General features: G+C 42.3%; 1 protein-coding gene across 1 annotated transcript; it reads right to left on the bottom strand.

The window, feature by feature from the left end:
• Positions 1-8,163: 8,163 nt before the first annotated feature.
• On the bottom strand, positions 8,164-8,859 carry LOC100656210 (large ribosomal subunit protein uL11-like). The gene has a single exon (XM_064285523.1). It carries the CDS (start codon positions 8,842-8,844, stop codon positions 8,221-8,223), a length of 624 nt encoding a protein of 207 aa, XP_064141593.1. The 5' UTR covers positions 8,845-8,859; the 3' UTR covers positions 8,164-8,220.
• Between the last annotated feature and the right edge of the window lie 5,505 nt (positions 8,860-14,364).

The raw sequence follows: 14,364 nt of genomic DNA, 5'->3' as shown, positions 1-14,364 counted from the left end.
GGATGTAAGCCACAAGCCCAAGAAAACTCTCTTTCAACTGATCGGCTACTCACAGCAGATTACATCATGGGGTGATCACATATAAACACTGAGAATCATGGCCCAGCCAAGTTGACACACAATCTTAACCATCACAGTCCACCCTTTGTCAACTTGGCACCTGTGCATATCTCCCCACACCATATATAATCTCTGAATAAAGACAATTACGAAGTCACACTTGCATCTGCATGACAAAACTAACATGGGTACAACCAAAAATGCACTAGCCCCATTTACATCTTATATTTTAAAAGTGAAGAAAGCAAAAATATTTGATGCACACATATAAAGCAGAAATGCTCGTAACAATTACAGTCCCCATTTCTGTGACAGATCATGTGGCCATAACTGGTATTTAGAACTACCTTCTTCTACCGCCCATTTCATATTTCCTTTGCCCTCAGCAAGCACCTCAGCTTGTTGTGGCTCTTTACCTGGTGGGGTGACACAAACCTTCCTTCCTAAAGGGTCTGGAACATTAGTAGTTGTGTCAGAATTGGGTTGCTGTAGTTTTCTGTTGACTTTAATCACAGGGCATGGTAGTACTAAGAGATGCCCTAAGGGATCTCCAGCATTCCAGACATACTCTTCTTTATCTCCATTACGTGATATCAATCTAATCTCCTCTGGGTAATTAGGATCAATCACACTACCCAATATGGTAATTCCCTTCTTTGCCTGTTGATCCAGAGGCATAGGGAGCCCAAAGTGGCCAGGTGGCATTCTTAGCTTCCAGTTCAAGGGAACCAGTGATGTGTCTCCAGAGGGGAGCTTTCCTCCCTTTGAAACTAAGACGTGTAGACCATAAGGTCTTGTGGATGGGAAGCAAAAAGTCTTGCAAGTGGGTCACTTGGGGTTATAGTGAGTGATGCCACTACCATTTTTGCCCTTTGATTCCTGGACCCATGAATCCTGGTTATGGGAGAACAGCACCATATATTGGATGCTGGTTTAGAGCATATACAGCCTCCTGGAGAACATTGCCCCAATCTTGCAAGGTATTGCCACCTAGCTGGCACCGTAATTGTGTCTTTAGGAGGCGATTCCACCGTTCTATCAAGCCAAGTGCTTCAGGACGATGGAGAACACGATAAGACCAGTGAATTCCAGGAGCATGGACCCACTGCCATACTTCATTTGCTGTAAAGTGAGTCCCCTGATCAGAGGCAATGCTTTGTGGAATACCATGATGGTGGATAAGGCATTATATTATATAAGTCCACAGATGGTAGTTTTGGCAGAAGCATTGTGCGCGGGGAAGGCAAATCCATATTCAGACTGTGTGTCTACTTCATTAAGGACAAAACACTGCCCTTTCCATGATGGAAGTGGTCCAGTGTAATCAGGTTGCTGACTTATCACTTTGAGGGATGGTGCCATATTAGGGAGTCAGTGTTGGTCTCTGCTGCTGGCAGATTGGGCACTCAGCAGTGGTTATAGCCAAGTTGGCCTGGGTGAGTGGAAGTCCATGTTGCTGGGCCCATCCAGAACCTCCATCCCTGCCACAATGATCACTTTTTTCATGAGCCCACATTGAGCAATGACGGGAGTAGCTGGAGAAAGAGGATGACTGGCTTCTACAGAAGGCGTCATCCTATCCACTTGATTGTTGAAATCATCCTCTGCTGAGGTCACCCTTTGATGAGCATTCACAAGAGACACAAATATCTTCACTTCTTTGGCCCATTCAGAGAAGTCTATCCACATACCTCTTCTGCATAAATCCTTGTCTTCAGTTTTCCAATCATGTTCCTTCCAAGTCCCTGGCCAACCAGCCAAACCATTGGCCTGAGCCCATGTATCAGTACACAATCACACATCTGGCCATTTCTCCTTCCAAACAAAGTGAACAACCAGGTGCACTGCTTGAAGTTCTGCCCATTGAGAAGATTTCCCTTCACCACTCTCCTTTAGGGAGGTTCCAGAAAGGCGCTGTAGTGCTGCCGCTCTCCACTTCGAGTGGTGCCTGCATATCGCACAGAACCATTTGTAAACCAGGCACAAGTTTTCTCTTCTTCAGTCAACTGATATAAGGAACTCCACATGAGGCCATAGATGCATACTGGGAGATGGAAGGTAATGAGACAGGAGTGGAGGCCATGGGCATTTGGGCCACTTCCTCATGCAACTTATTTGAGCCTTCAGGTCCTGCTCAGGCCCAACCTTGTATATACCACTTCCATTTAATGATGGAGTGCTGCTATGCACGTCCAACTTTATGACTGTATGGGTCATACAACACCCAGTTCATGATGGGCAGCTCAGGCCACATGGTGACTTGGTGGCCCATGATTAAATGTTCAGTCTCTACCAAGGTCAAGTATAAGCCAAAGCTGTTTCTCAAAAAGAGAGTAGTTATTTGCAGAGGATGGCAGGGCTTTTTTTTTTTTTTTTTTAATTCTAAGAGTCTGTGCTGTGATTCACCAACAGGGGCCTGACTCCAGACAGCATCTCTATCTGCCACTGACACTGCAAGCATCATTGGATCAGCTGGATCATACAGCCCAAGGGGCAGAGCAGCCTGCACGGCAGCCTGAACCTGTTGCAGAGCCTTCTCTTGTTCTGGGCCCCTCTCAAAACTAGCACCTTTTCAAGTCACTTGATAAATAGGGTGGAGGAGCACACCCAAATGAGAAATATGTTGCCTCCAAAACCAAAGAGACCCATGAGGTGTTGTGCCTTTTTTCTTGTTGTGGGAGGGGCCAGGTGCAATAACTTATCCTTCACCATAGAAGGAATATCTTGACATGCCCCTCACCACTGGACCTCCTAGAAATTTCACTGAGGTGGAAGGTGCCTGAATTTTTGCAGGATTAATTTCCTACCCTCTAGCATGCAAATGTTTTACCAATAAGTCCAGGATCATTGACGCATCTTCCTTACTAGGTCCAATCAGCATAATGTCATCAATGTAATGGACCAATGTGATGTCTTGTGGAAAGGAAAGGTGATCAAGTTCCCTGCGGACTAAATTATGACATAGGGCTGGAGAGGTGATGTAGCTCTGAGGTAGGCACGTGAAGGCATATTTCTGGCCTTGTCAGCTGAAGGAAAACTACTTCTGATCATCCTTCAAAACAGGTGTGGAGAAAAAGGCATTAGCCGATCAATAGCTCTACGCCAGGTACAGTAGAAGTATTAATTTCCTCAAGCAATGAAACTACACCTTGAACGGCAGCTGCAATTGAAGTCAACACCTGCTTAAGCTTTCAATAACCTACTGTCATTCCCAAGATCCACCTGTTTTTTGCACAGGCCATATAGGTGAGTTGAATGGGGATGTGGTGGGAATCATCACCCCTTCATCCTTCAGGTCCTTGATGGTGGCAGTAACCTCTGCAGTCCCTCCAGAAATGTGGTATTGCTTTTGGTTTACTATTTTCCTAGGTAAAGGGAGTTCTAATGGCTTCCACTTGGGTTTCCCTACCATAATAGCCCTTACTTTTTTTTGTCAGGGATTCAATGTGGGGGTTCTGCCAGTTGCTGAGTGTATCTATTCCATTTATGCATTCTGGAACTGGGGAAATCACTACAGGATGGATTCAGAGACTCATTGGACCTACTGTGAGATGGTATGAGCCAAGACTCCATTGATAACCTGACCTTCATATCCCCCCACTCTCACCATTAGGCCACAGTGAGGTTTTGAGTCTCCCAGAATTATTGTCAATTCAGAGCCAGTATCCAGTAATCCCCCCAAAATCTGATTATTTTCTTTTCCCCAGTGAACAGTCACTCTTGTAAAAGGCCATAGATCCTTTTAGGGAAGGCTGGTAGAGAAATTAACAGCATAAATTTCTGGCAGTATATTGGAGTCCTTCCTCAAGGGGACTTGGCCTCCCCTTCATTCAAGGGGTTGTGGGTCTTTAAACTCACTTGAGTCTGGGAATTGATTGAGGGACTGTGACTCTCTATTCTGGTGATTTGAGTTAGGCTGCTGTTGACCTGAGCTAGAATTCATCCGTTTGTACAGATCAAGTAAATATTTAGTAGAATTCCTACCTATTTCATTCCTAGGGACAGCTTGACTAAGTAGCCATAAGTCCCTAGAAGTCAGACTATTCTGATCACCGCTTTGACTCAGCTGTCCATAACTGTAACCACGCCCACCTTGTCTTTGTCAATTGAGTGTCACCACTTGGACCCTGCTACCACAGGGTCCAATCGGCCCCATTGTAGTTAGGTGTCTTAATTAAGTTAGGGCCGTTCTCACTGTCAAATCTGATTTACGTAAAATAGCAGTCACAGCAGTCTTCAAAGATGCTGGCGTTCCTTTCACAAATTTGTTCCTCACAGTTGTGGTAAAAAGTATGTCCTCTGAGCATTCCATCTGTGGGTCTAACCTGATAAATCTACTCTAGCATGCCAATTTCCCTAAGCCTTTGGATACCTTCTTCTACAGTATACCAAGGCAGACCTGGTACTTCAACTTGATTTAATGCAGCAACCGCATACTCCATGCTTCAGCAACACAACCAAACAAACTACCAGATCCTTTCCTAACTTCTTGAGCTGAAACACTGAATGAAGAATCTGTGCTTAGTGGGCCCATATCAATAAACTCAGACTGATCCATCTTTATGTTCCTAGCACCACTATCCCACACTCGTAATAGCCATTCCCACACATATTCCCCAGGTTTCTGTTTGCACATACTGAAAAAGGCAAGAAGTTCTTTTGGAGTGTAGCATACCTCCCTTGGGTCACACTTTCTACTTCACCTTTTGGAGCTCACTGGGAGTTAAGTCTAGTTATAGGTCTAGAAGCAAGAATTGGTAGCGTGGAACATTTTTTGAGAACATTCAGCATTGTCTTGTAAAACATTGCCTCAGACAATGTCCCAGGAAATGACTCAGGCAAGGGCTCCTTACAGGCAGCTGGGCTAGGGCTAATCTCATTAGATGGGAGTGGAGGGACTAATGGTTTTTCTGGGCAGGGTGGTGTAGCAGACAAAGATGAAGTGATCTCTTCAGACAGGAGTGGCTCTGTTGGCTGGAGTGATTCAACAGAATTTAGGGGCTCAATGTCTCCAGCTTCCTGATTATCTGTCCATATGTCCCCATCCCAAGATTCAGGATCCCATTTCTTTCCAATCAACACTGTCACTTTAACTTCAAACACTTCTCGCAGTTGGCAATTGAGTTGGCGTTGTAATTCAGTCACTCTTACAATAAGACTCTGCGTTTGGTTTTTGGCAATATCAGCTCTGTTACTGCAAGAAATATGACTTTCTTTCAAAGCAAAAGTGGAAACTTTGAGATCATTTATGAGGCAGTTGAGCTTTGACTCTGAAACCTAAGGGCACCTCTTTCTTTCACCAGTTTGTCCAGCAAAAGTAGGACCAATCAACCAGCTTCCTTATACTTCTCATACTGACAAAACTGTGGAAAGATATCACACATGTGTTCACCATAGCCTCACCTTTCACCAATACCTGATCTATTGGTGGTGATGTTTTGTGTATTTGTATTGGCACCTCACACAATGGATTAGCAGTGCCCTTTTTACTGCTGGAAGCATATTCAACATCTTTAAGACTAACCAGACTTGAGAACCAATTTAGAAAACTCATCCTTACAACTTTGTTTCTCTAGAACCACTCTCAGTACCAAATGTCTTAGGTTGGGTTCTCTAGAGAAACAAAACCAGTAAAGCATACAAATATATATAGACAGAAATTTATATCAAGGAAATGGCTCCCATGATTATAGAGGATGGAACACCCCAAGTCTGTGGATCAGGATAAAGGCTTCTCCTGATTCATGTAGCCTTAGGGGCTGGCAAACCCAAGACTGGCAAGTCAGAGAGCAGGGCTTTTGCTCACAGGCTATGAAGATCAAAGAACCCCAAGATCAGCAGGCAGGACCGCAAGGCTTCTCGTGATTCACATAGCTGCTGGGGCTGGCGAACCCTAGATCGGCAGGTCAGAGAGCAGGGCTCTTGCTCACGGGCTGTGAAAATCAATGAATCCCAAAGTCAGCAGGTAAGCTGCTAGCTCAAGTTCCATGAGCCAGAGGTCAAATGAACAGGAGCCAGCTGTAGGATCCAGAGACGGCAAAAGCCAGAATGTCTACTTATATTTGGATGCAGGCCACGTGCCCAAGGAAACTCCCTTTCAACTGATTGTCCACTCACACCACACCCCATCATGGGGGTGATCACATATGAACACTGAGAATCATGGCCCAGCCAAGTTGACACACAATCTTAACCATCACACACACTCAAGCCCTCTCTGCCTAAGGATTCAAGTATGAGGGGTTGGACAGGTGTGAACTTGAATACTCTGTGTCAGATTATTTTGGGTATGTGCCTGACAACTGATTCTAAGAATGCAAAATAATGCACTAACAAAGTAAGCTCTCCATAAAATATGTTCAAATTAGTTGGTAACCCCTAAAATATTGAAGTTGTCAAGGATTTCATTTTACTTGGATCCACAATCAACGCCCATGGAAGCAGCAGTCAAGAAATCAAACAAAACCATGGACTACCAGAAGAACAAAAAAAATCTGTCTTGGAAGTACTTGGAGTACTTCCTGAATGTTCCTTAGAAGTAAGGATGGTGAGGCTACGTCTCACATACTTTGGACACATTATCAGGAGGGATCAGTCCCTGAAGAAGGACATCAGACTTGGTAAAGTAGAGGTTCAGCGAAAAAGGGGAAGACCCTCAATGAGATGGATTGACACAGTGGCTGCAACAATGAGCTCAAGCACAGCAATTATGGTGAAGATGGTGCAGGACTGAACAGTGTTTTGTTCTGCTGTACATAAGTAAGAATTACTATAAGTAAGAATTGACAGCACCCAACAATACCTAAAAATGGATTTTTTTTTTCATTTAGATGTTGTTTAAAAGTAATTTAGCAAAGCTTAATTTTTAAAAAAACAAACTTTAAATTTTTGAAATAATTTCCATGTAGCTTTAGTGTCCTTTTTGCAAAATACAATTAGTTACCCATATCCTACTGGAGTATTGTGAAATGGTAAGTTATAGTGTATCTAACCGGTTTCCATCTTCCTTCAGTACCATCGGTTCCTGATCATATGCCACCTCTTGAAATGGACTAATTCTTTTTGGTATAATGACTCTGTGTATTCCTTCCATCTTCTTTTGATGCTTCCTGCATCTTTTAATATTTTCCCCACAGAATCCTTCACTATTACAACTCAAGGCCTGAATTTTTTCTTCAGTTCTTTCAGCTTGAGGAACTCCGAGCATGTTCTTCCCTTTTGGTTTTCCATCTCTAGCTCTTTGCACATTTTATTATAATACTTTACTTTGTCTTCTCGAGATGCCCTTTGAAATCTTCTGTTCAGTTCTTTTACCTCATCAAGTCTTCCTTTTGCTTTAGCTGCTCAACGTTCGAGAGCAAGTTTCAGAGTCTCCTCTGACATCCATCTTGGTCTTTTCTTTCCTTCCTGTCTTTTCAATGAACTCTTGCTTTCTTCGTGTACGGTGTCCTTGATATCATTCCACAGCTCGTCTGGTCTTTGGTCATTACTGTTCTATGTGTCAAATCTATTCTTCAGATGGTCGCTAAATTCAGATGGGATATACTCAAGGTTATATTTTGGCTCTCGTGGACATGCTCTGATTTTCTTCAGCTTCAGCTTGAACTTGCATATGAGCAATTTATGGTCTGTTCCACAGTCAGCCCCTGGCCTTGTCCTGACTGATGATATTGAGCTTTTCCATGGTCTCTTTCCACAGATGTAGTCAATTTGATTTCTGTGTGTTCCATCTGGCGAGGTCCACGTGTATCGTCACCATTTATGTTGGTGAAAGAAAATATTTGCAATGAAGAAGTCACTGGTCTTTCAAAATTCTATCGTTCGATCTCCAACATTGTTTCTATCGTCAAGGCCAAATTTTCCAAATACTGATCCTTCCTCTTTGTTTCCAACTTTTGCATTCCAAATGCCAGTAATTATCAATGCATCTTGATTGCACGTTCGATCAAATTCAGCTGATAAAAATCTTCTATTACTTCATCTTTGGCCCTAGTGGTTGGTGTGTATATTTGAAAAATAGTCATATTAACTGGTCTTCCTTGTAGGCATATGGATATTATCCTATCACTGACAGCATTGTACTTCAGGATAGATCTTGAAATGTTCTTTTTTTTTTGGCTATCAAATCATCCTTTATTGAAATATCTCCTTTTGTAGTTGTTAGCTAGTCGGGCATTCCACAGCACCACTGTTGATGTCATCTATGATGTCATGAGGGTGGTGGCCAACAACACTGCAGCCCACAGACTGAGCAGTCCCCAGGATCTCTTTGATAGTTCCAGAGAGCTCTCTGGCTAAAGATCTGTGTTGCATCTGAGGGGCAATGCCGACAATCTCATCAAAAGTGATATTTCCACTGTGCTTAATGTTTTTCTGCTTCTTTCTGTCTCTGGGTGGTTCCTTCAGGCCTTTGATGATCAGGGCAGAGGCAGAGGGCACCACTTCAATCTGAGCCTGTCTGTTCTGAATGGTCAGTTTCACCGTAATCCTCAGTCCCTTCCAGTCACCAGTTGCCTTGGCAATGTCATCACCAACCTTTTTTGGAGACAGACCCAGGTGGCCGATCTTGGGGGCTAGAGCACACGTGGCACCAACTTCCCCACCAGTGCACCTCAGGTACACGACTTTGATCTCGTTGGGGTCAAACTTTGGCGGCAAGGCGGAGGCACCTGGTGTCGGATGAACCCAGATGCGGAACGACCAAAGAAAGTTGCACCGAGGCCTCCTCCCAGCCGAAAGCCGAGAGGCTTGAAATGTTCTTTTTGATGATGAAAGCAGCACCATTCCTCTTCAAGTTGTCATTCCCATCAGAGTAGACTATATGATTGTCCCATTCAAAATGGCCAATACCAGTCCATTTCAGCTCACTAATGCCTAGGATATCAATGTTTATGCATTCCATTTCATTTTTGACTATTTCAAATTTTCCTAGATTCATACTTCGTACATTCCAGGTTCCGATTATTAATGGATGTTTGCAGCTGTTTCTTCTCATTTTGAGTCATGCCACATCAGCGAATGAAGGTCCTGAAAGCTTTACTCCATCCATGTCATTAAGATTGACTCTACCTTGAGGAAGCAGCACTTCCCCGGTCATCTTCTGAGTGCCTTCCAACCTGGGGGGCTCATCTTCCAGCACTATATCAAACAATATTCCTCTGCTATTCATAAGGTTTTCACTGGCTTTTCAGAAGTAGACTGCTGGCTCTTCTTCCTAGTCTGTCTTAGTCTGGAAGCTCAGCTGAAACCTGTCCTCTGTGGGTGACCCTGAATATGATGGCATCTGAATATGGTGGCATAGCGTCATAGTTGCATCACAGCAATACGCGAGCCCCCACAGTACAACAAACTGACAGACACGTGGGGATCACGTATCTTCAGGACCAATAGTACTGAAGGAAGAAGTCCAAGCTGCTCTGAAGGCATTGGCAAAAAACAAAGCTCCAGGAATTGATGGAATATCAATTGAGATGTTTCAACAAACAGATGCAGTGCTGGAGGTGCTCACTCTTCTATGCCAAGATACATGGAAGACAGCTTCCTGCCCAACTGACTGGAAAAGATCAGTATTTATGCTTATTCCCAAGAAAGGTGATCCAACTGAATGTGGAAATTACAGAACAATATCATTAACATCACACGCAAGCAAAATTTTGCTGAAGATCATTCAAAAACGGCTGCAGCAGTATATCGACAGGGAACTGCCAGAAATTCAGGCTGGTTTCAGAAGAGGACGTGGAATCAGGGATATCATTGGTGATGTCAGATAGATCCTGGCTGAAAGCAGAGAATACCAGAAGGATGTTTACCTGTGTTTTATTGACTATACAAAGGCATTCGACTGTGTGGATCCTAACAAATTATGGATAACACTGGGAAGAATGGGAATTCTAGAACACTTAATTGTGCTCATGAGGAACCTGTACATAGATCAAGAGGCAGTTGTTCGGACAGAACAAGGGGATGCTGATGGGTTTAAAGTAAGGAAAGGTGTGCGTCAGGGTTGTATTCTTTCACCATACCTGTTCAATCTGTATGCTGAGCAAATAATACAAGAAGCTGAACTATATGAAGAAAAACAGGGCATCAGGATTGGAGGAAGACTCATTAACAACCTGTGTTATGCAGATGACACAACCTTGCTTGCTGAAAGTGAAGAGGACTTGAAGCACTTACTGATGAAGATCAAAGACCACAGCCTTCAGTATGGATTGCACCTCAACATAAAGAAAACAAAAACCCTCACAACTGGACCAATGAGCAATATCATGATAAATGGAGAAAAGATTGAAGTTGTCAAGGATTTCATTTTACTTGGATCCACAATCAACACCCATAAAAGCAGCAGTCAAGAAATCAAAAGATGCATTGCATTGGGCAAATCTGCTGCAAAGGACCTCTTTAAAGTGTTGAAGAGCAAAGATGTCACCTTGAAGACTAAGGTGCGCCTGACCCAAGCCATGGTATTTTCAATCGCATCATATGCATGTGAAAGCTGGACAATGAATAAGGAAGACCAAAGAAGAGTTGACGCCTGTGAACTGTGTTGGAGGCGAAGAATATTGAATATACCATGGACTGCCAAAAGAATGATCAAATCTGTCTTAGAAGAAGTACGACCAGAACACTCCTTAGAAGCAAGGATGGCAAGACTGCGTCTTACATACTTTGGACATGTTGTCAGGAGGAATCAGTCCCTGGAGAAGGACGTCATGCTTGGCAGAGTACAGGGTCAGTAGAAGAGAGAAAGACCCTCAACGAGGTGGATTGACACAGTGACTGCAGCAATGGCCTCAAGCATAACAATGATTGTGGGGAAGACTCCAGACCAGTCAGTGTTTCGTTCTGTTGTGCATAGGGTCGCTATGACTCGGAACCGACTCGACGGCGTCTAACAACAACAACAACAACTGACTGGTTTCTGTTGGCCCCTTAGGAAAATGTCCTGGTGATCCATTTTGAACCACTGGGTCCAAAAATGAAAAGCAAAGATACTTCCAATTTGATCTTTGTATTGTGTAAAAACTACCTCTGAAAGATAGTTATTAAAAAAGTTTCATAAAAAGTTTTTAATAACCATATCTTAATATTATCCCACATAAAAATCTTCTTGTGTTGATGACAGAATAAAATCTCTGTTCGTGCAGTTAATGATACAAGGTTACATGGTCTTCATTAATTAAGGATACAAATCATTAATGATTGAGCTGTGAGCTCAGCCTTGTGCTGAATAGAGATGGGAAAAAATGCCAAATTTGTTCCAAAAGTTTGCAATTTAATATTTATCACTTACAAATTGTAACTCATCTTTTTTTTTTTTTGGTCTTTTAACGTTTTTCTTCATGAGAACAATTTTTTTCTACTCGGACTATTTTTTAGTTACAGAGGAAGAATCACATGTTATTAAAATGTTTTTATAACCTCATGTTACCTCTCTGTTCACTGTGTATACCCCACCTTTATATTCCCGTCCTTATTTCTCTAAATTTCTGTTTCAGGTAGAGTTCTAAGATGGCCTCCATTATCTTTGCCCCCTGGTGTTTCTCTTGTAGTTATGTTACTTTACGTGGCAAAAGAATTTTGCAGATGTAATTAAGGCTACTAACTGTTAATTTTACACGTCAATTTGGCTAGGTTATGGTTCCCAGTGGTTTAGCCAAACACTAGGTTAGTTGCTGTTCCACCATGTAATTGATGTAATCACTTTCCATAATGTAATCTAATTGAAATCAATCGGTTAAAAAGGGAGTTTCCTTAGGGTATGTTCTGCTTCCAGACTATAAATAGATACTTTGGCAGAACTCTCTCTCTCTCTCCACTCTGCACTCTTTCTGTTGCCTGACCTACAGATCTTGACATGCCTGCCACCTGACCTATGGATATATAGATATAGGGCTTGCCAGCCCCTCACAATCCAGTGATCCAGCAGGAGTCTCCAACCTGTTGACTGACCTATGAATTTTGGACAGAACCAATGATATACATATATGTGTATATGTGTGCGTGTATACACATATCTCTATATCTATATCATTCTAGAGGACCTTGACTATGTCTTAGTCAAGGTTCTCTAGACAAACAGAATCAGTGAGATACATATACATAGTGAAAACTGTGAGAGCCAGAACTTGATGGGACTGCCTTGTTTTTCCGGATCTTGCAAGTTTTCCGCTTTTGACAGGGTGCCGTCTTAACACTTTTCTACAGCTCTCCATTAATTGACTCGATGGCAGTGGGTTTTTTGGTTTCTATTAATGGAAAATATTTGACCTTTCCTTCTCTGGCAGGTTTTTGCCTTACACAAGTTCTGGCTTTTGGAAGTTATATATATATATATATATATATATATATATACTCAGCTGCTAACCAGAAAGTCAGTGGTTCGAACCTACCAGCCACTCTACAGGAGAAGGATGTGGCAGTCTGTTTCTATAAAGATTTACAGTCTTGGAAACACTTTGGGGCAGTTCTACTTTGTCTTATAGGGTCGCTATGAGTTGGAATCAACTTGACAGCAGTGGGCTTGGTTTTGGTTTTTATAGATGTACATATAAGGAGCCCTAGTGGTATAGTGGTTAAGTGCTAGACTGCTAAGTGAAAGGTTGGCAGTTTGAACCCACCAACTGCTCTGCAGAAGAAAGGTGTGGCAATCTGGTCCCATAAAGATTTACAGATTTGGAAATCCTATGAGGCAGTTCTACTCTGTCCTATGGGGTCACAATGAGTTGGAATCAGCTCAATGGCAACAGGTTCGGCTTACATATACATATACACATACACATACATAAACATATATATGGAGCTCTGGTGATGCATCGGTTAAGCACTCAGCTATTATCCAAAAATTACAGCCTAGAAAACCCTGTGGGATAGTTCTATTCTGTCACATGCGGTCACTATGAGTCAAAAATAAACCTAACAGCTCTTAACAACAACACATATATCATATCATATATATCCTATATCACATATATCATTGGTTCTGTTTCTCTAGAGAACCCTGACTGACATACTGATCAGCTGATCTTAAGATAGGGAGATTATCTAGGTGGGTCTTAACTAATCACATGAGCTCTCTAAAAGTATAGGGTTTTCTCTAGCTGATAGCAAAAGTGGAAGAGGTACTTTAAGTGTAAGAAAGATTTGATATGCCATTGCTGGCTTTTAAGGTGGAAGGAGCCATATAGCGAGGGTTAGGAGTAGACTCCAGGAGCTAAGAGGGCTCCCAACTGACAACCAGAAAGGAAATGGGGACCACAGTCCTACAATCACAAGGGCTGAATATTGCTGACAATCTGAAGGAGGCTGGAAGCAGATTCTTCTCCAGAGCCTCTAGCTAAGAGCCCATTCCATGAGTTTTTTTTGTTTTTGTTTTTTTATGTTTTAAAGCATGAGTTTTTAAAAAATATGTTAACAAAAATCTACCAATTCTTGTGTTATTATTCTTTAAATTTGGAATAGATGTTGAATTTTATAAAATGTCTGTATGCATCTGTAGAGATAATTCTATTTCTCATTTTTTCTGTAATATAGTTGTTATGGATTGAATTGTTTCCCCCCAAGACATGTGTTGGAATCCTAACCCTCATACCTGTGGATATAATCTTGTTAGGGAATACGGTTTTCTTTGTTATGTTGAGTGTAGTGTATGTCCTAAACCTAATCACCTCTGAAATATGAAAAAGAGCAGATTAGACACAGAAGCAAGCACAAACAGAGGGAAGACAGATGCCACATGAATATCACCAAGGAAAGGAGGAACACTGGGGCTACAAAAGCTGAAACAATGATCTTACCCCAAGGCTAACAGAGAAAGAGCCTTCCTCTAAAGCTCATGGCCAGAGTTGGGACTTCTATCCTCCTAAACGATGAAAAGATAGATTTCTGTTCTTTAAAGCCACCCATTTCTGGTATTTCTGTTATAGCAGCACTAGAAAACTACAGTAGTTAATTATTGTCTTCTTAGTGACTGTCCTTGTATATCTGGTATGAATCCAATTTTGAAATAGACTATTATTGCATTAATGTGCTTGTTGTTGTTAGGTGTCATCAGGTCGGTTCCGACTCATAGCCACTCTATGTACGGCAGAAACACTGCCTGGTCCTGTGCCATCCTCACAATTGTTGCTATGTTTGAGTCCATTATTGCAGCCGTGTGTCAATCCATTTCATCGAGGGTCTTCCTCTCTTTTGCTGACTTCCTACTTTACCAAGCACGATGTCCTTCTCCATGCACTGGTCTCCCCTGATAATATGCTCAAAGTACATGAGATGAAGTCTCGCCATCCTCGCTTTTAAGGAGCA

Source organism: Loxodonta africana, chromosome 5 (assembly GCF_030014295.1).
Source record: "Loxodonta africana isolate mLoxAfr1 chromosome 5, mLoxAfr1.hap2, whole genome shotgun sequence".
Classification (NCBI taxonomy): Eukaryota; Metazoa; Chordata; class Mammalia; order Proboscidea; family Elephantidae; genus Loxodonta; species Loxodonta africana.
Note: the sequence above shows the minus strand (reverse complement) of the source record. Positions and strands in the feature narration are given on the sequence as shown.